Source organism: Podarcis melisellensis, assembly GCF_964234715.1.
Source record: "Podarcis melisellensis genome assembly, chromosome: 13".
NCBI lineage: Eukaryota > Metazoa > Chordata > Lepidosauria > Squamata > Lacertidae > Podarcis > Podarcis melisellensis.
Window position 1 is genome coordinate 10,735,207 of NC_138545.1, and position 23,206 is coordinate 10,758,412.

Sequence of the window (23,206 nt, forward strand, 5' to 3'; positions counted from 1 at the left end):
CCCCAGAAGACACTGGCAACTGTTTGATCACTGTCTCTAGACCCTGCTTTTCTCCCTTCTCCTCTTCTGCCTCTGAGTCTGGATTTCAGTCTGCTGAAATTTTCCTGCTCCCTTAACCCTGTTGCCTCTTCTGTTTCTGACACCTCTTCCTCCCTGTTGGCTCCCTCTTCGCCCACTGACAACTCCTTGTCATCCCACCACCAATCCCCTGCCTCTGAGCCCCCTTGCTTGGGGTGTCCCTTTCGGGTTCCCCAGCAGCTGCTTCCTCCGACTCCTCTGCATCTAACATCCAACCATGCTCAAATCCACTCTATAAATTATGGAAAGGTCCAGTCCGATGTTCTCACGTTGCTTTCCTATCCTTTGAGGACATAAGCTCCCATCTCTTCTCTTACATGATTTCTCAAATCCCTTCCCTTTCTTGGATCTTGACAAAGGCTGGTCTCAAGCAAGGAGGTCTATGGTCCCATCTCTCCATAATATCTTGATGCAAGTCTGATGAAAGTTGAATTGGCACAGGTTCATGATTTCCTACTCCTCCTGTATGTGCAACTAAAATATGGATGCTCTTCGTTGTGAACTGAAGTGTTTAACTTTGATTCTCTTTCCACTTAGCTCCACTCATTCCTGCAGAGAATCTCATTCAACAACAGTGCTGGGGATGAAATTGCATTAAATGAATATGGAGAGTTAGCAGCTGGCTTTGATATTACCAACTTGGTCACTTTCCCAAATAATTCCTATGTCAGAGTCAAAGTGGGCAGCTTGGATCCTCAGGCCCCTCCGGGCAAAGAGCTCACCATTAATGAAGACAGAATCAAATGGCACAGACGCTTCACTAAGGTATGGAAATAAAGGCACAGTCCCTGAAAACCGAGAATTTCTGATTATCCACAAAATGGGATGTAACAAAAGCACTTCACACATTATTCATTTTGAAATTCACTAGCACTTGAAACCACTTCAGAGTAGTGATGAGTTAGAATCGAGGAGTGCTCCCAGACCTCTTGCTTCAAACGGAATGCAACTCCTCCCAGAACAGGTCAGGCATAGAACCCGAAAGCATTTCTCTCTGAGACAGGATGTGGCCTAACAGGAAACCACTACCCAAAAGTCATGGAATGATTTCCTATTGCTAGTTTCCTGTAATGACCCTGCAGGTAGGAGCAGAACCACTATAATGGCTTACCTTTAATTCCTTGTGCCACACAAAGGAACACCATGTGGACTCCTTAAAGCAAATGCCGTTAGGTGGTGACTCCATCAAAAGACCAAACCAGGGGTGAAATCACACAGAATTCAGTGTGATTTCACCCCTGGCTTGGCCTTTTGATGGAGTCAAACACAGCTATAAGGTTGGATGGTCCAGGCATGAATACTGACATCTTCTTAAGCTTGTATGATGCTTAGAACAGCAGCTTTTTACCCTACTGTATGTGCCACTTGTGTGTTGTTGTTTAGTCGTTTAGTCGTGTCCGACTCTTCATGACCCCATGGACCAGAGCACGCCAGGCACTTCTGTCTTCCACTGCCTCCCACAGTTTAGTCAAACTCATGCTGGTAGCTTCGAGAACACTGTTCAACCATCTAGTCCTCTGTTGTCCCCTTCTCCTTGTGCCCTCCATCTTTCCCAACATCAGGGTATTTTCCAGGGAATCTTCTCTTCTCATGAGGTGGCCAAAGTATTGGAGTCTCAGCTTCAGGACCTGTCCTTCCAGTGAGCACTCAGGGATGATTTCCTTAAGAATAAGTGTACCTACGGATAATTTCACGCTATAAGTCCTCCCATTTACTATTAAATCACCTGATAGTGGATATTTGGTAAATTCACCAAAACAATATCATAACATTATACTCTTCCTATCTCTTTGCATAGGTGCCACCGCTTTCTGTATGTAATGCCAAGTGCCATCCTGGTTACGGGAAGAAAAAGAAGGAGGGGGAGAAGTTTTGCTGCTATGATTGTGGTCCATGTGCAGAAGGAATGATTTCAAATGAGAAAGGTTAGAGATGACATCTTAAGATACTGCAGAACCTCTGGGCTCCTGGGAATTTAGTTGACATTAAACTGCTGCAGGAGAGAAGGCTCAAATTAACAGATTTGTTCTTCTCATTGTTTATAGATAACATCAATATATTTTTACCTTTAAAATCTTGAAGTTTTCTTTTTTAAGTGGAAGCTAATATATTCTGGGGACACGGGTGGTGCTGTGGGTTAAACCACAGCACCTAGGACTTGCAGATCAGAAGGTCGACAGTTCAAATCCCCGCGACAGAGTGCTCTGCCACTGCTTGGTCCCTGCTCCTGCCAACCTAGCAGTTCGAAAGCACATCAAAGTGCAAGTAGATACATAGGTACCACTTCAGCGGGAAGGTAAATGGCGTTTCTGTGCGCTGCTCCGGTTCGCCAGAAGTAGCTTAGTCATGCTGGCAGCATAACCCGGAAACTGTACGCTGGCTCCCTCAGCTAATAAAGCGAGAGGAGCGCCGCAATTCCTAATGGTCAGGGGTCCCTCTACCTTTAATATATTTTACCTCCATCTTCTACAAAATTAGGGTGGAATAGAAGTGGTGTTTTCTCCTCGAATAATTAGGTTTTTGACAATAGGGTGAAAGTCTTATCAAACTCGCTTTTCCGAGATCCAAAGATTTCAGATGTATTTATTTTGTTGTACTTTTTATGTGGCTCTAAGAAAAAGCAGGGGGACAGTAAAAAAAGATGTCACCCATGTAGAAAATTCCAGAATTGATACACAAGTTTTATTTTTGATACACCTAGTACAAAAGCATTTGGGCTTGAAGCTCTTATACATTGTGATGTAGAAAACACTATGATAAATGGACTAGTGATGTGAAATTCTTAAGAATACTTTTGGTTACTTCAAATTGTCACACATTACTTGTGTATTTTCAGACATGGAAACATGTGTCAGTTGCCCAGCAGATCAGTATCCAAACAGTGGCCAGGATCTATGCATTCCTAAGATTCCAAACTTCCTAGCCTTTGATGAAACCCTGACCATTGTTTCAACTTCCTCCGCACTTTTATTCTCTCTCATCACAATTTTAGTGCTAGGCATCTTCATTAAGTATCGCAATACAGCCATAGTCAAAGCCAACAACCGAAGCCTCACCTATGGTCTCCTTATCTCCCTCCTCTTGTGTTTCCTCTCTTCTTTGTTGTTTATCGGAAAACCTAATATGCTGACTTGCCTTCTCCGGCAAACTGCTTTTGGCATTGTCTTCTCTGTGGCCCTCTCCAGCATCTTAGCCAAAACCATATTGGTGGTTTTGGCATTCATGGCTACCAAACCAGGATCCAATATGAGGAAATGGGTAGGCAAAGAACTGGCTTATTCCATTGTCTTTTCCTGTTCCATTGTTCAAGTAGGAATCTGTGTCCTCTGGCTGGCAACCTCTCCCCCATTCCCAGATGTGGACATGCACTCAATGCCTGAAGAAATCATATTTCTTTGTAATGAAGGGTCAGTCTCCATGTTCTATTGTGTTTTGGGCTACACGGGCTTCCTGGCCACTATCAGCTTCACGGTGGCCTTTCTAGCCAGGAAATTGCCTGACACTTTCAACGAAGCCAAGTTCATCACCTTCAGCATGCTGGTCTTCTGCAGTGTTTGGCTCTCCTTCATTCCAACCTACCTGAGCACCAGAGGAAAATACATGGTAGCTGTGGAGATCTTCTCCATCTTTGCTTCTGGTGCTGGGTTACTGGCTTGCATTTTTTCCCCTAAATGTTACATTATTGTGCTGAGGCCTGACCTGAACAACAGAGAGCAGCTAACCCAAAGAAAGGTATAAATTACAGTGGAATTTGTGGTTCTGTTGGGACTTGCTGGCTTGTATCACTTTACACATCCTAACTCTGGATGTGTGTAGAATTTGCTTCTTAACTTTTTTGTCTGCCAAAGATTTTCCTAAGGCAATGGGTACAGATTTTTCCCAGGTTCTACTCCCAAAGCCTTTTTCACAAATGAGTAATGCTGTAAAGCAATGGAGGTTTAGATTCAAAGATTCTTTCTCCTAGGTGGGCTCCCTTCTTAGGTTTACAAAACCCATCTGCCCCTCATTTCCCTCTACAGCACCTGCAGTAGCCACCTTTTTAAGCATTGGGTCCACTTTTGCTCTCAATTCTATGTCCTGTCTTTGCATGCAGAGAAATTCCCTAATTCACTGAGGATTTGAGGCCCATTGGCTGCCCTCACCTAATTTAGGCAGTCAGTTGAATCTGTTTTGTGGGATGTGGCTGCTGTTGCATGCTGACAACTTCTAGGAGCCACAGGTGAGAACTGAGTGCAGGGTGGGGATCTGAGGTAGACAAACTACCCCAGAAGGAGCAGGACTTGTTCCCCGCTAGAGTTACTACCCCTCCCTAACACTCCATACACCCCTGTCATGTATTACTGTATATTTAAAGCAAATGGAATCTTAATAGCAAAACTCTCAGCCTTTTCATTTAGAAATGGTTAAGTTCAGTTGTTCAATGTTGTACATGCACTGTATGAATGATTGTTAATAAAAAGTCTCTTATCAATTACTTCATGGAATCTGCAAATTCATCTTGAAGACAACACAGGGTAGCAGAAACAAAAAAAATTGTGAAATAGTTAAGGGCTCTACATTCTTTATCTCTAACACACAAGGCAGCTGAGGAACAGAAGAAGAAGTTTAAAACAGCCATTTCCCTTGTTTTTTAAATAGTTTTAAGAAAGAAAAGTAGCAGAGATATGCAACAATATCTGGAGGAAAACATTATTTCTGTTATAATAATTTTTATTAATTTACAATTACCATCCAATAATAGCGTCATTAAAACAATACCAAATTATAATACTAATACTAATCACTCAAATACCGAATCATATAATTTAGGTCCTGTCCCCCCCACATGCTAGATGATTTCCTTTATTTCTACATTCGAAAATCTTATTACTTTGTATTATATTCCGGTCAGAATAATAATCCTTTATGCAACAACTGCAATATTAATAACTTCAATTCGTGTTGACACATGAAATGATTCATAGAACTAAAAATGAGGCACTCAAACTATATCCTTGTTCTTCCTGTGTGTGACAGTTATTCTGTCCGTGGTGTTTCTTCCAGTCCCTGTAAAATGTTGTGTCTGTTGTGATGGAAACATTGGTTCCACAAGTTTTTTTTACTTTTTACTTTTTTCTCCTGCCAGTAAATGGTTAAAGAACGGCAGCCTCTGATTGCCTGTGGTTCCAGGAGGGAGAGTTTGAAAGAAATACATTTTGAGGGAGATGGAGTTAGAGTGTGGTTAAGAGAGGAGTTGAGTTGAGGTGGTTGAGGAGGGAGGCTGGAGAGGTTGGGAGTTAGGAAGATAGGATAGGAGTGTGGAGGAGGGAGAGTTGGTTCTGGAATAAAACATCCACTCTGAGTGTACAGTGAAGGACTGAGTGTAATGTCCTGCAGGAGTAATAGGACCGGACCTTGCTGGGAGACTGAGGGTGAGACAGGAGAAGGAGGAGCTGAAAGAGATGAGTCTACTTAGGTCTCCAACTAATCTGAGGAAAGAAGAGACTCCCAAATCCCAGTGAAGGCAGATGGGGGGTGAGCCCTTAAGACTTTTACTGAAAGTACCTCAGGAGCTGCAATTGTTCAAGGGGTGGGTAACTGAAGGAAAGTACCACCTTAGAAAGGAAACAAACTATAAAGCCCAAACCTCTGAAAGCGAATTGAAGTAGTGTATTCTTATTGAAGTAACCTCAGTTTCTCCAGTTGTATTATACTACCTTGTTCTAAAAATAAATCTTTATTGTTTATTTAAAGAACACCTGCTCGAGACTCTAAATTCTTGGTTATCCCCCTCACAAAGATCCCCCTGGGATAGTGAGGTTTTGTTTTTAAGCCTTCAGGTCAAAGGTTGTTCAGTGAGGTGGGGGCAATATATTTAAGTGAGAGCGGGCACATGGGCGTGAGCGGTAACTGAGGTGCCAGGTTGTCACATCCATCTTTTCCAAGCTGTTGCTGTTCTCCATCATGCCTTGTGGGGATCTGATATCCCGTTGGTGTATTGATGCTATAATCCAGTGCTCCCACTTCTTGATAAGGCAAGGATGCTATCCAGAACTGCTGCCACCATTCAGTTAATGTGATGGCAAACCATGTCTGATCAGTGTTACATAGGTGGGAGACTGAAGGATCTCACAATACTAACGAAATAGGAAGCAGGGAAAGGATGGGACCAGCTCAACTCTAGATATCCTGCTGACCTTGTAGGTTCATTCCTTGCCTATGATTTTGTGATGTTACAAAAATAATTACATTGGCAGGTCCAGAGCTTCCTGTCTACCAGCTATGGCAAGAGATGCTTTTGGATTAACTATCAGGATCACATTCACCCGGAGCTATACCAGCTGCACTGGCTCCCGGTGGAGTACAGGATCAGGTTTAAGGTGCTGGTTTTAACATTTATAACCCTGTACAGCCTAGGACCCTCGTACCTACGGGACCGTCTCTCCTGGTATATCCCATGAATGACCTTACGGTCTTCAAACAGAAACATCTTGGAGGTCCCAGACTGCAGGGAAGTTAGGCTGGCCTCAAGCAGAGCCAGGGCTTTTTCAGCTGTGGCCTCGATGTGGTGGAAGGCTCTGTCACAAGAGACTAGGGCCATGCGGGACTTGACCTTTTTCCACAGGGCCTGCAAGACAGAGCTATTCCACCAAGCCTTTGGCCAAGGCACAGTCTGACCCCCTCCTTTGGTAATCCTCATAGAACTCTAGTGCAATGGTTGCCATTAATTTGATCATGAATTGATTTTAGAACGTATTTCAATTAATAGCTTGTGATTTTATGTAAACTGTGTTACTTTTACTGTTATTAGCCGCTCTGAGCCCAGCTTCAGCGGGATATAAATAAAATGTTATTATATTATTATTATTATCTGCAGTCTAGATTCAGACTGTTCCTCCTAGGCTGGAAAAAATGGTGAACACTGCTTCTTTACTGGAAGCCAAATCACAGGACAAAGTGATGCAGTGACTTTTGGAACCTGTGAAATAACTGCTTATCACAGGCCATGATGGGAACCATCAACAGTTGCAGGAATGAAGGATCCAGTATCATATATGGACGGGAAAACATCATAAGGGGATATTGTTACACGCAGGAACGAATAAGGATTACATTTAGAGTTCCTCACTTCAAACTTTATAAATTACCTAATATACCAACACAAATAGAAAACAGAAGACTGTAGCTGCTATCTAACAGATTGCTATATGTGCATGGAATGCAATGGAAATTATTAACATAGCGGAACACAGAAATAATGAAGAAGAATGAAGCCATCAAATCTAGCATGCAAGGGGGCCAGTTTAATTAAATCATATAATCTGACATTTGAATAATTGGCATTCATAATTGCATTAATTAGATAAAATTGGTATTGTTATAATGAGGTCGCTATTGGAACAATATTGAGAAATCAATGAAAAAATATATATTTAAAAAATAATAATAGTAATATTTTGGCATTTCCCCTACTGCTGATGCGCCATAGAATCCAAAAACACTGCACAACTGATTCTCTCCCCTATCATTACTAAAATTACAGTAATCAATCCACCTGACTGAACCTCCAGATGTCACAGTGGGGAAAAGGAATCAACAAGCAATCCTGAAATGATTATAAGCTCCTCTGTGCTCCATAGACAACTAGGCAGGGCTCTGTTACTTATCAGTTATCAAATTTTTCCTTTTTCATATCAAACCACTGCATCTTATTTGGCATTCAAGGCATTCTGTTGTGACAGTGTTCAAGTTAAGAATAAGGTGGATACCTGTCCCTTACACTGCCAAATTGACAGAGTCAGCTGCCACCCAATTTGTCTTATTCAGATCAGGTGGAGGAGAGGAATAATACTGTCAAGAGAAGCAGGGGAGTCCATGCACACAAGCATATTTGCCATCAGGATGTTGCTTCTGCTGCTTCTGATGCTCCCCAATATAGTGTCCCAAGGACAAAGTGCTAAATGTGCAACAAATCATCCTGTTCATGTTCCACACGAGTGGTATGAGCCAGGTGACCTGGTCATTGGTGCAATGGCATCTCATATTTATTACATAGTCCACAAGGTTTCCTTCAAGAAACACCCTTCCCATGACTTCATTGACGCCCCAATGTAAGTAACCATTAATTAATATTATTTTAATTATTCCATATATGCTATATCTTAAAATAACTTTGATTGATTGGGGGGTTAGGTTTAGAACTTTATCTTTTAAACGTGTGGAGAGATTTTATTAGAAATCTCTGTGCATATAGGCTATGTGCATATTGTAAATGAACAATAAGCTTTTTAAAAACACCAAATCTATAAGGACAGACAGAAAAGAGAGTAGGAGAAAGAGAAAAGAGATGGCATTAAAAATAGGAAAAGTATGGTACTCAACTTTTTTTATGATGCCCAAATTTTCAAGGTGGCGAAAACAAATATGGGTTGCTAAAGATAGGGAGAAATGTGCAACAGCTTTTAAAATTACACAGTATTCTTAGATTGCCCAAATAAGTAAATAAACTTTGCTGGCTTCATCCTCTCCTTATAGGGAGGCAGGTGAATCTCTCCTATCTAGATTCTATGCACTGTTTAATTTTCCCATCAAACAATACCTCACTTTATTTGCAGGGTGTTGACAAAGTTCTACCAGCAAATCCTGGCCTTGGTCTTTACTGTTGATGAGATCAACCAGAATCCCAGGATGTTGCCCAATGTCTCTCTCGGCTTCCACATCTATGATAGCTATTATGATTCAAAGATGACCTACCGAAACACTCTGGACCTGCTTTTTAAATCACATCACTTTGTTCCCAACTACAGGTGTGGCATCCAGAAAAATGTCATAGGAGTCATTGGGGGACTCAGCTCTGATACCTCCTGGTGCATGGCAAACGTCTTAGGTCTTTTCAAGATTCCACAGGTAGAATATGGATTTTGAAAAATAGATATCATGCTTTCCTTGCAGTAGGAATCTACTGATTCATAAATATGGAGTGGGGAAATAGACAAAGTAAAAGAGCCATAATAAGCATATCCAACAATGTTTATAAGAAAGGCTATTTGTGTTTAATAGATAAAACAGGAGATTTCTGTATAGCTGCCAGATATGTGCATGAGGCACCTAGACTGGTTCATATATATCATTCCTGAATGCACTGCACTAGCTTCCTGTGAGCTACTCAATATATGACATTGGCATTGGATTCATAAGCAAAAATTGCTGAGAACACATTAACTAAAAATGTTCCTCCCCTTAAGAATCAAGATATTCCTTTCCCAAAGTATGATGTTAATCAACATTGTTCACTTTCAGAGGCTAATTGAAAACAATTGTTTTCTTGCTATTGTTCTGGCATTTGTCATCTGTCATTTCAGAGCGTCATTCATATAGTGGTGTCAGCATTGTGCTATTCTGCTACATTGTTGTATTTCACTTTAGTTGTTTTAAGTAGTGCTGGTACATTATTTTGCATTTTGCTGATATTTTTTATGATGTGGTTTATTGTGCTTAGAAAACAGGATTTCCCAGGAGATCTTCCTGAGAGGGTTCTTAGAGGATAGAGAATCAACCTCTCTCTTCAACCGCTATAAAGGTTACAAAGCAAAAATACATGAACCATCTCCATTTAGTATATTAACATGACCGATGATAAATGCTCCTCTCTACTTGGAGACAATCAGTGTATACAAGTATAAAGCTGGGATGATGCCATAATAATAACAATAAATATCTACAGAAACCATGAGCAAAATTATCTCTGTTTTTCTATGTAATTTGGTACATTTGGGATATATATTCAGTGTGTGTGTGTGTGTGTGTGTGTGTGTGTGTGTACAAATATTTTGGGATATCATGATCTCTTGCTTCCACTTGGAAACATTTGGCTTTTGCTTTTTCCAGATTTCATATGGTTCATTTGAACCAGCCATAAATCATGGAATCAAGTTCCCTTCCTTTTACCGCATGGTCCCCAATGAAGACCTTCAGTATCAGGGAATTATCCAGTTACTTCTGCATTTCAGATGGAAATGGGTTGGGCTCATCACTCCAGCTAATGAAGCTGGAGAACGTTTCTTACAGACAATTGAGCCAATGCTTTTCAAGAAAGGAATCTGTTCAGCATTCACAGAAAAACTTAAATTCAATATGAATTATAACAGTAACTTAATAGAAATGATGGACATAAAGATTTTGTTACCAAGTTTCACAACCAGCAGCGCCAATGTCGTTCTTGTATATGGAGAAAGTAGATTTATTATATGGTTGTCAGTTGCTTTAAGCGCAATGGAGTTTTCTCAGCTACTATTTCCTCAAAAGAAGTCACGTGAAGGAACAGTATGGATTATAACTACCCAAATTGAATTCATATTATATAGCCTTCAAAAATTTGTTAATATAAGAAATTTCCATGGTGCTATCTCCTTTGCAATTCACTCCAAGGAGATTCACAACTTTAAAGACTTTCTTCAGAGTATACGTCCTCATTGGACAGACACAGATGGTTTTATCCAAAATTTCTGGGAAGATGCATTCAGTTGTTCACTTTCAAATTTCACTCTCTCAACATTCAGCAATAACATGTGTACTGGAGAGGAGATGCTGGAGAGTCTCCCGGCACCATTTTTTGAAATGAGCATGACTGGCCACAGCTACAGTATCTATAATGCTGTTTATGCTTTGGCACATGCCTTAAATAGCATACACTTGGCTGGAACCATCCGCAAAAGGAGAGATGCTGGTGGACGACTTGCTCCTCAATATGCAGAACCTTGGCAGGTATATTTTCCTACTACCTCATTGTATTCACTGCATTGCTTTATTATGTGAGTTGGCATTTAATTATCAGTAAAGAAATAAAGCAAAAATTTACCAACAATTTACCCCTCTGTTTTCTCTCCAAATCCCTCCACAATTCTCCCCGTCTCTCTTACCTGTCCCGTTACCCAGTGGTGTAAGGTTGGGGGCCAGGAAAGAATGGCCCCGGGCACATAATTCTGAGGGATCACAACCAGGACACCAACCCCAGGCATTGGCTTCTGTGGGGATCCTCATCCTGTCCAAGAGAAAACAGAAGAGCAGTCAATCAGGGAGCTGCTGCTGCTTGGGCACATCTTAGAAGGCCCTTCCCCAACTCCTCATCCTTCCCTGTCTGCCCACCATCAGGGGTTTCTGGGCCCTCAAGCCAAACCAGGCTTCACCACTTGCTCCCCAGAACACGCTTGCAACTGTTTGATCACTGTCCATAGACCCTCCTTCTCTCCATCCTCCTCTTCGGCCTTTGTTCCTGGATTGCTGTCTGCCTCTTCCTGCTCCCTAACCCCATTGCCAGTTCGGTTTCTGACACCTCCTCCTCCTATTCTGCTCCCTCTTCTGCCACTGACCACTCCTTGTCATCCCACCACCAATCCCCTGGCTCTAAACCTTCTTTCCCTGGGGGTCCCTTGGGGGTCCCCAGCTGGTGCCTCTAACCAATCCTCTGCATCCAGCCAGTCCCTAACACCAATGCTCAAATCCACTCTATAAACTAAGGAAAGGTCCAGTCAGACGTTCTCATATTATGTTTCTATGTTTTGAGAACATGAGCTCCCATCTCATCTCTTGCTTGACTTCTCAAATTCCTTCCATTTCTTGGGTCTTGACAAAGGCTGATCCCAAGCAAACAGGCTTAACTCTCCTTCATATATCTTTATGGAAGGCTCTTTACAGTTGAATTAAGAATGATTCATGGTTTCCCACTCCTCCTGTATGTGCAACTGAAATATTGCTCCCCATTGTGCAACTGAAATATTGCTTGTCAATGTAAGTTGAGTTGTCTATGTTTTTATGTATTACATGTTTCGTTTTTCTGTTTTCTTTTTTTCCTTTTTTCTTGGCTGTGTAAGTATGTTTGTGATATGTATGATATGTATGTATGTTAAAAAGCAATAAAAATATTTTTTAAAAAATGAAATATTGCTCTCCATTGTGAACTGAAGTGTTTAACTCCTAGAGGAAAAGGATTTGATTCCATCTAGGGATGCTATCCAACAATCTTAATCAAACTATTAGAATGCTTTATAGACTTTTTGATTTTCCTTCCTCTTAGCTCCATTCATTCCTGCAGAGAATCTCATTCAACAACAGTGCTGGCGATGAAATTACATTAAATGAATATGGAGAGTTAGCAGCTGGCTTTGATATTACAAACATGGTCACTTTCCCAAATAGATCATACATCAGAGTCAAAGTGGGAAGGTTGGATCCTCAGGCCCCTCCGGGCAAAGAGCTCACCATTAATGAAGATAGAATCAAATGGAACAGACGCTTCACTAAGGTATGGAAAATAAATGCACAGTCCCTGAAATTCCATAATCTGTGGTTATCCAAAATATGGGATGTAACAAAAGAACTTAACATATTATAACTTTGATATTCACTATTGAAAATATTGGCTTAAAATGAATACGCATTTGATAGAGAGATACTCTGTTTGAAAGAGTGACTTTTCCTCTATGTTTGCACCTTCAGCTTCTGAGGCCCTGCCTGTTCGACTGTGTACATGGTAAGATACTGGATGTGAGACTGAAATTCCCTTTATTTTTATTTTATGCCTATAAACCATCTAGGAGAAAATGTTGTCCTATAAGAAATACTGTAAGATCTAACAGTAAATTAAAGAATGAGCCAAAATACCAAAAAAAAAATCAATAGGCACAAAAGACATCTCACACTAAGAAGGAAGAATGGCTATCAGAGAGTCCAGCGTTGGCCAACATTCTTGTTTGTGGATTCCTTGATGCAAATCTCCAGTTAGTGGCATTAGACTGAAGACTAAACTAGCTATATCATTGTTTGGGCTGAGAAGGAATATTATAATCTGATTGAGTTTGTATGATGCTAATTTCAGGGTCCGTACATCTAGGAGCGGTTGTAGCTGGTGAACAGGTCTAAGGTGGGTGCAAGCCCTTCTAGCCACAGAAGCAACTTAAGACTCTAGTAGTGAGTTAGAATCAAGGAGTGTTCCCAGACTTAAGAACCTCTGGCTTAAGAGAGAGTGCAACCACTCCCAGAAGAGGTCAGGCATAGGAAATACCCACCCAAAGCATTTCTTTCTGATAAAGAGTCAGCCCCCATACAATCCATGACTTTCTCCAGACCCCTGTCCAGCAACTTCACCACCTCCTCGCTATCCAATGGAATGGAGAGATGGAGCTACATTTCATCAGCATACAGGTGACACCATGTGCCAGATCCTAGAATATTATTCTGAAGAGTTTCATACATATGATAAATTAGTAGTAGTAGTAGTAGTACCCTGCCCATCAGGCTGGGTTTCCCAAGCCACTCTGGGCGGCTCCCAACAAAATGTTAATAATGATAATAATAAATTGATAAAACATCAAACATTAAAAACTTCCCTAAACAGGGCTGCCTTCAGATGTCTTCTAAAAGTAAAATAGTTGTTTAAATAGTATAAAAATAAATAAATAGTATAAAAGACAGAGTAGGTCCTAATGGGACCCCAAAGCCCAAAAGCCATGGAGTGGTTCCCTAGTACTAGTTTCTCAGAGTGACCCTGCAGGTAGGAACAGAACCACTGTAATGGGGTACGTTTAGTTGCCATCTCCTTGAGTCACAACAATAAAAGCCTTAAAGAAAATGCAGTTAGGTTGTGAGGTGAGATTAGACTGAATTCTGGTGCAGCTGAAAGGGTGGATGGACTAGGTATGAATACTGAAGTCTTGTTGAGTTTATATAATGCTTAGAGGAGCAGCTCTTTACCACACCGTATGTGACACCTGTGCACCTATGGATGATATATTTCACACTATTAGTCCTATTTACTGTTAAATCACCTGATCTTGGATATTAGATAAATCCCCTAAAACATTTATCTCTTCCTACCTCTTTGGATAGGTGCCACCCCCTTCTATATGTAATGACATCTGCCATTCTGGATACGGGAAGAAAAAGAAGGAGGGGAAGAAGTTTTGCTGCTATGATTGTGATCCATGTCCAGAAGGAATGATCTCAAATGAGAAAGGTGGACAATGTCATCTTAGACAATACCTAACAATGCAATTTATTTTAGTAAGGTCTGGGCTCACTGGCAATTCCGTGGTTATTAAACCACTGGAGAAGGACAGGTTTAAATCAAATAACTTCAATGTAACCTTATATTTCAAATGGCTTGAAGACAAATATTTAAATTGTAGGCAATATATTTCACCTCCAACTTCTGTAAAGTTAGGGGGGAATAGAAGTGGTGTTTTCTCCTCTAAGATTTAGGTTGTTTCATGAGAGGGAGAAAATTAAATCAAACTCACCTTTCTGGGCTTCAAAGATTTCAGCTGTAATGTATTTCTCCTTTATATGTGGTTTTAAGAAAAAGTAAGGAGGGCAATAAAAACAGATGTCCTCCATGTAAAAAGTTCAGATTTCATACATGAGATGTATTGTTGATGCATCAAGAGGAAAGGCATTTGGGCTGGAAGTTTGGAAACATTTTCAGATAGAAAACACTATGCTAGATGGACTAATGATGAGAAAATTCTTAAGATTAGTTATGGTTACTTCAAATTGTGACACATTGTTGGTTTGTTTTCAGACATGGAAACATGCATCAGTTGCCCAGCAGATCAGTATCCAAACAGTGGCCAGGATCTATGCATTCCTAAGATTCCAAACTTCCTAGCCTTTGATGAAACCTTGGCCATTGTTTCAACTTCCTCTGTGCTTCTCTTCTCTCTGATCACAATTTTGGTGCTCAGCATCTTCATTAAGCATCGCGATACAGCCATAGTCAAAGCCAACAACCGAAGTCTCACCTATGGTCTCCTTATCTCCCTCCTCTTGTGTTTCCTCTCTTCTTTGTTGTTTCTCGGAAAACCTAATATGCTGACTTGCCTTCTCCGACAAACTGCTTTTGGCATTGTCTTCTCTGTGGCCCTCTCCAGCATCTTAGCCAAAACCATACTGGTGGTTTTGGCATTCATGGCTACTAAACCAGGATCCAATATGAGGAAATGGGTAGGCAAAGAACTGGCTTATTCCATTGTCTTTTCCTGTTCCATTGTTCAAGTAGGAATCTGTGCCCTCTGGCTGGCAACCTCTCCCCCATTCCCAGATGTGGACATGCACTCAATGCCTGAAGAAATCATATTTCTTTGTAATGAAGGGTCAGTCTCCATGTTCTATTGTGTTTTGGGCTACATGGGCTTCCTGGCCACTATCAGCTTCACGGTGGCCTTCCTAGCCAGGAAGTTGCCTGACACTTTCAATGAAGCCAAGTTCATCACCTTCAGCATGCTGGTCTTCAGCAGTGTTTGGCTCTCCTTCATTCCAACCTACCTGAGCACCAGAGGAAAATACATGGTGGCTGTGGAGATCTTCTCTATCTTTGCTTCTGGTGCTGGGTTGCTGGGTTGCATTTTCCCCCCTAAATGCTATATTATTGTGGTGAGGCCAGACCTGAACAACAGAGAGCAGCTAACACAAAGGAAGTTATAAATGACATAAAAATTTGTGGTTCTGTTGGATCTGAGGCTACATGGAGTTGCTAGAAGATATAAATTTCCGGGTCCCTTCTCTGGATCTTTGTAGAGTTTGCTTCTTAACTTTTTTGTCTGCCAAAGTTTCCCAAAGACAATGGGTACAGATTTTTCTTCAGGGTCTACTCCCAAAGCCTTTTTCACGAATGAGTACAGCTGTATAGCAGTTTTGGTTTAAGTTCAAAGTTTCCTTCTCCTAGATGGGTTCCCTTCCTATGTTTACAAGACCCATAGCCACCTTGTTGAGCATTGGACCTCTTTTGCTCTCATCCACTCAATCTGCTATATCCTGTCTTTGCATGCTGAGAAATTCCCTAACTCACTGAAGGTTTGAGATCCATTGGCTACACTCACCTGGTGTAGGCTGCCAGTGAATCTGTTTCCTGGGGTGTGGCCGCTGTTGCATGCTGACAGCTTCTAGGAGCTACAGGGGAGAGCTGAGTGCAGGGTGGGGATCAGAGGTAGACAAACTACACCAGAAGGAGCATGACCTGTTCCCCACTAGAGTTACTACCCCTCCCCTAACACTCTATACATCCCTGTCGTGTATTACTGTACCTTTGAATCAAATAGATTCTTAATAGCAAAACTGTCAGACTTTCAATTTAGAAAGGGTTACATTCAGTTGATGGATGTTGTACATATATGAGTGCTTGATTATTAATAAAAAGTCTCATCAATTATATCAAGTAATCTGCAAATTCATGTTGAAGACAACACAGGGTACCAGAAGGAACACAGATCATTCTTCCTAGGCTGGAAAAAATGGTGAACACTGCTTTTTTAGTGGAAGCCGAATCACAGGACAAAAAGTTGCAGTGACATTTGGAAACAGTGGGATAACTGCTTCTCCCAGGGCATGATGGGAGCCATCAATAGCTGTAGGAATGAAGGATATAGCACCAAATGTGGATGGGAAAACATCATGGGGGGAAATTGTCACATGCAGGAAAGAATAAGGGATACAGTTAGAGTTCCTCACTTAAAACTTTATATACATTACCTAATATTCCAACACAAATAGAAACACAAGACTGTAGCTGTTATATAAGGGATTATTTTATTTGCAAGGAATGTAATGAAAATTATTAACACGGTGGAACACAAAAATAATGTAAAAGAATGAAGCCATCAGATCTAGCATGCAAGGGGGCCAGTTTAATTAAATCATATAATTTGACATTTGAATAATTGGCATTCATAATTTCATTAATTAAATAAAATTGGTATTGTTATAATGAGGCCGGTATTGGAACAATATTGGGAAATCAATGAAAAATATATTTTTAAAAATAATAATAGTAATATTTTAGCAGTTCCCCTACTGCTGATGAGCCATAGAATCCAAAAATACTGCACAAGTGATTCTCTCCCCTATCATTATTAAAATTACAATAATCAATCCACCTGGCTGGTCCTCCAGATGTCACAGTGGAAAAAAAGAATCAACAAGCAAGCCTGAAATGATTATAAGCTCCCCTGTGATCCATAGACAACAAGGCTGGACTCTGTTACTTATCAGTTATCAGTTTCCCTCTTTCATATCAAACCACTGCATCTTGTTTGGCATCCAAGGCATTCTGTTGTGACAGTGTTTAAGTTAACAATAAGGTGGATACGTATCCCTTAAAGTGCCAAATTGACAGAGTCAGCTGCCACCCAATTTGTCCTGTTCAGATCAGGTGGAGGAGGGTAATAATACTGTCAAGAGAAGCAGGGGAGTCCATGCAGACAAGGGTATTTGCCATCAGGATGTTGCTCCTGCTGCTTCTGCTGTTGCCCAATATGGTGTCCAACGTACAAAGTATTAAATGTGCAACCAATCATCCTGTTCATGTTCCACACGAGTGGTATGAGCCAGGTGACCTGGTCTTTGGTGCAATGGCATCTCATATCTTTTACATAGTCCCCAAATTATCCTTCAGTAAACACCCTTCCCAGGTCTTCACTGATACCCCACTGTAAGTAACCAGTAATTAATATTATTTTATCTATTGCTTATAAGCTGTTTCTAACTGAAAATAACTTTTATTGATTGGGGGGAGATCTCTTCCACTTTTTTTTTTGAATGTGGAGAGATTTTATTAGAAATCTCTGTGCACATAGGATATGAACATTAAGCTTTTTTAAAAATCCAATTCTGTAAAGAGAGACAGAAAAGAGAGCAGGAGAAAGAGAAAAGAGATGGCATAAAAACACAGGAGAAACATATAGCCAAAAGTGTACTCAACTTTGTTGATACCCAAATTTTCAATGTGGTGAAAACAAACATAGGTTGCTGAAGATATGAAGAAAAGTGCAACAGCTTTTTAAATGACACAGTATTATTCTATTGCCTAAATAAATAAATAAACTATTCTGGCTTTGTCCTCTCATTTTAGGTAGAAGATGAAACTCTCATATCTAGATTATGTTTAATTTTCCCACTCTCACTCCATTTGCAGGGTAGTGACTAAATTCTACCAGCAAATCCTGGCCTTGGTGTTTGCTGTTGATGAGATCAATGAGAATCCCAGGATGTTGCCCAATGTCTCTCTCGGCTTCCACATCTATGATAGCTATTATGATTCAAAGATGACCTACCGAAACACTCTGGACCTGCTCTTTAAATCACATCACTTTGTTCCCAACTACAGGTGTGGCATCCAGAAAAATGTCATAGGAGTCATTGGGGGACTCAGCTCTGATACCTCCTGGTGTATGGCAAACATCTTAGGTCCTTTCAAGATTCCACAGGTAGAATATGGATTTTGAAAAACAGAGATTTCACGCTTTCCTTGCAGTAGGAATCTACTGATTCATAAATATGGAGTGGGGAAATAGACAAAGTAAAAGGGCCATAATATTCATATCCAACAATGTGTGTAAGAAGGGCAATTTGTGTTGAATAGATAAAATAGGAGATTTCTGTATAGCTGCCAAGTATATATATGAGGCACTTAGATTGGTTAATATACATCAATCCTGCAGACCCTGCACTGGCTTCCTGTGAGCTACTCAATATATGACATTGACATTGGTTTATAAGCAAAAATTACTCAGAAGACATTAACTAAAAATGTTCCTCCCCTTGAGAATCAAGATATTCCTTTCACAAAGTATGATGTTAATCAACATGGTTCACTTTTAGAGGCTAATTGAAAAGGCTGTTTTCTTGCTATTGTTCTGTCATCTCTCACCAGTGATTTCAGAGCGTTATATAGTGGTTTCTGTATTGTTGGATTTCATTTTTGTTCTTTTAATCTTTCCTGGAATGTTTAGCATGGTGCTTCTGTATCTTACTGATATTTTATATGATGTGATTTATTCTGCTCAGCGAATAATAACATACACAGTCTAATAGAGATCTTCAGGATTGCCCAAGATATCTTCCTGAGAGAGTTCTTAGCAGATGCAGAATCAACCTCTCTCTACAAACACTATAAAGGTTACAAAGCAAAAGAGCATAATCAACAATTTCTATTGCTCCACCTCCACCTTGGACTTTTGTTCAATGATCCACTTAGCCTTGTTCCTCTCTAATTGGAGACAATCAATATGTACAAGAATGAAGCTGGGATGATGCCACAATAACAAGAATAAATATCTACAGGAATCATTGAGCAAAATTATCTCTGTTTTCTATGTAAGTTGGGTTTGGTGCTGTCCCTAAACCTGGTCAACTTGGGATATATATTGAATATATATTCTATATATGTGTGGGGCGTGTTTAAATAAATTGGAATATCATGAGTTCTTGTTTCCACTTGGAAACGTTTGGCTTTTGCTTTTTCCAGATTTCATATGGTTTATTTGAACCAGCCATAAATGATGGAACCAAGTTCCCTTCCTTTTACCGCATGGTCCCCAATGAAGACCTTCAATATCAGGGAATTATCCAGTTACTTCTGCATTTCAGATGGAAATGGGTTGGGCTCTTGACTCCAGCTAACGAAGCTGGGGAACAGTTCTTACAGACAATTGAGCAAATGTTTTTAAAGAATGGAATCTGTTCAGCATTTATAGAAAGAGTTAAACCCAATATACATTATAATGCCAACTTACTGGAAATGCTGGATGACTCAAGGATTTTGTTACCAACTTTCACAACCAGCAAAGCCAATGCAGTTCTTGTATATGGAGAAAGTAGATTTATTATATGGTTGTCAGTTACTTTAAAGGTAATGAAGTTAACTCAGCTGCTATTTCTTAGTAAGAAGTCCCGTGAAGGAAAAGTATGGATTACAACTGCCCAAATTGATTTCATATTACATAGCCTTCAAGAAAGTATTGATGTTAATATGCAAATGCTCCATGGTGCCATCTCCTTTGCAATTCACTTCAAGGAGATTCACAACTTTAAATACTTTCTTCAAAGTATACATCCTCATTTGACAGAGGCAGATGGTTTTATCCAAGATTTCTGGGAAGATGCATTCGGCTGTTCACTTTCAAATTCCACTTTCTCAACATTCTTTGATAAAATGTGTACTGGAGAGGAAATACTGGAGAACCTGCCAGCACCACTTTTTGAAATGAGCATGACTGGCCACAGCTACAGTATTTATAATGCTGTCTATGCTTTGGCACATGCCTTAAATAGCATGCACTTGGCTGGAATGATCCGCAAAATAAGAGATGCTAAAGGAAAACTCTCTCCTCAATATGTAGATCCTTGGCAGGTAATGTTCCCTGTTACAAAGCATTCACTGCATTGGTCCATTTTGTGAGTAGGCATTTAATCATCAGTAAAGAAATAAAAGAATAAAACTTAAGAAACTAAAAATAAACCTTAAGTAAATTTATTGTATGAAAGATGGGAATGAGAGTATTTCCTATAATGATACTAAACAGACTTTGGATGACACAGACTTTCAGAAGCAACAGACTACCAACAACTACAGGTAACTGTAGCTGTCCCAACCACCTCCTTCACACTGCAAACACCTCCATTTTCTCCCCATATCCCTCCCCAATTCTCTCTGTCTCTCTTACCTGTCCAGTTACCCAGTGGTGTAAGGTTGGGGGCCTGGGGCCCATGGCCCTGGGCACATAATTCTGAGCAAGCACAACCAGGACCCCAACCCCAGGCACTGGCTTTTGCAGGGATCCTCATATCCAAGAGAAAACAGAAGAACAGCCCATCAGGGAGCTCCCACTACCTGGGCACGTCCTGGAAGGCCCCGTCCCCAACTCCTCATCTTTCCCTGTAGGCCCACCACCAGGGGTTTCTGGGCCCTGAAGCCTCACTGGTAGGTCCCCAGAAGAGGCTAGCAACTGTGTGATCACTGTCTCCAGACCCTGCTTTTCTCCCTTCTCCTCTTCTGCCTTTGAGTCTGGATTTCAGTCTGCCACAGCCTCTTCCTGCTCCCTTAACCCTGTTGCCTCTTCTGTTTCTGACACCTCCTCCTCCAAGTCTGCTCCCTCTTCTCCCACTGACCACTCGTTGTTATCCTACCACCAATCCCCTGGCTCTGAGCTTTGAGGGTTGCCCAGCTGGAGCTTCCTACCCTTCCTCTACATCCAGCCAGTCCCTAACACCAATGCTCAAGTCTACTCAATAAACTAAGGAAAGGTCCAGTCAGACGTTCTCATGTTGCCTTCCAATGTTTTGAGAGAATGAGCTGCCATCTCTTCTCTTACTTGGCTTCTCAAATTTCTTCCCTTTCATGGGTTTTGACAAAGGCTGATCCCAAGCAAACAGATCTATAGGCTTAACTGTCCTTCACATATATTTATGGAAGCCTCTTGACTGTTGAATTGAGACTGATTCATGATTTCCCACTCCTCCTGTATGTGCAACTGAAATATTGCTCTCCATTGTGAACTGAAGTGTTTAACTGCCAAAGGAAAAGAATTTGATTCCATCTAGGGATGCTATCCAACAATCTTAATCAGAATGCTTTATAGACATTTTCATTCTCTTCCTCTTAGCTCCACTCATTCCTGCAGAGAATCTCATTCAACAACAGTGCTGGGGATGACATTACATTAAATGAGTATGGGGAGTTAGCAGCTGGCTTGGATATTACCAACTTGGTTACTTTCCCAAATAATTCATATGTCAGGGTGAAAGTGGGAAGGTTGGATCCTCAGGCCCCTCCGGGCAAAGAGCTCACCATTAATGAAGACAGAATCAAATGGCACAGACGCTTCACTAAGGTATGGAAAATAAATGCCATAATTTGTGGTTATCCCCAATATGGGACGTAATAGCACATTATTAACTTTGATATTCACTATTGAAAATCTGGTTTAAAATAAGATTTCAATCTGCATGAATACTACTTTGATGGAGAGATACTCTATTAGAAAGAGTGACTTTTCCTCTATGTTTGCACCTTCAGTTTCTGAGGCCCTGCCTGTTCGACTGTGTACAGGATAAGATACTGCATGTGAGACTGAAATTCCCTTTATTTTTATTTTATGCCTATAAACCATCTAGGAGAAAATCTTGTCCTATAAGAAATACTGTAAGATCTAACAGTAAACTAAAGAATGAGCCAAAATACCAAAAAATCAAGAGGCACAAAAGACATCTCACACTATGAAGGAAGAACAGCTATCAGAGAGTCCAGCATTGGCCAACATTCTTGTTTGTGGAATCCCTGAGGCAAATCTTCAGTTAGTGGCATTAGATTGATGACTAAGCCAGCTATATCATTGTTTGGAATGAGAATGAACATTATAATCTTCTTGAGTTTGTATGATGCCAATTTCAGGGTGCATGCATCTAGGAGCAGCTGTAGCTGGTGAATAGGTCTAAGGTGGGTGCAAGCCCTTCTAGCCACAGAAGCAACTTAAGACTCTAGTGATGAGTTAGAATCAAGGAGTACTGCCAGACTTAATAACTTCTGGCTTCAGAGAGAGTGCAACCTCTCCCAGAACAGGTCAGGAGTAGGAACCACGTACCCAAAGCATTTCCCTCCTATCAGGATTCAGCCCAATCCATCACTCTCTCCAGACACCTGTCCAGTACCTTCACCACCTCCTCTCATTCCAATGGAATCGAGAGATAGATCAACACATCATCATCATACAGATGACACTGTGTTCCGGATCCTAGGACATGATTCTGAAGAGTTTCATACATATGATAAATGGCAACAAAACACAGAATAGGTCTTAAAGGGACACCAAAGCCCAAAAGCCATGTAGTGGTTTCCTAGTACTAATTTATCAGAGTGACCCTGCGGGTAGGAACAGAACCACTGTAATGGGGTTCCTTTAATTCCCATCTCCTTGAGTCACAACAAAAAACATATGTGAAATCCTTGAAGAAAATGCAGTTAGGTTCTGAGGTGAAATTAGACTGAATTATGGCACAGCTGTAAGGGTGGATGATCTAGGTATGAATATTGCAGTTTTCTTGAGTTTGTATAATGCTTAGAGGAGCAGCTCTTTACCACACCGTATGTGACACCTGTGCACCTATGGATCATATATTTCAACACTATTAGTCCTTGTATTTACTATTAAATCACCTGATATCGGATACTAGATAAATACCCCCCCAAAAAAAAATAACTTTTCCTACCACTTTGGATAGGTGCCACCCCCTTCTGTATGTAATGACATCTGCCATTCTGGATACGGGAAGAAAAAGAAGGAGGGGAAGAAGTTTTGCTGCTATGATTGTGATCCATGTCCAG

At 40.7% G+C, this 23,206-nt stretch overlaps 1 protein-coding gene across 1 annotated transcript; it reads left to right on the plus strand.

The window, feature by feature from the left end:
* Nucleotides 1-7,959: 7,959 nt before the first annotated feature.
* Nucleotides 7,960-15,534, plus strand: LOC309356015 (vomeronasal type-2 receptor 26-like; the record flags this gene model as incomplete). The annotated part of the gene is made up of 6 exons (XM_081887190.1): nucleotides 7,960-8,168; nucleotides 8,673-8,964; nucleotides 9,946-10,380; nucleotides 12,131-12,358; nucleotides 13,942-14,068; nucleotides 14,633-15,534. The coding sequence occupies 6 exons, from the start codon at nucleotides 7,960-7,962 to the stop codon at nucleotides 15,532-15,534; spliced, it is 2,193 nt and encodes a 730-aa protein (XP_081743316.1).
* Between the last annotated feature and the right edge of the window lie 7,672 nt (nucleotides 15,535-23,206).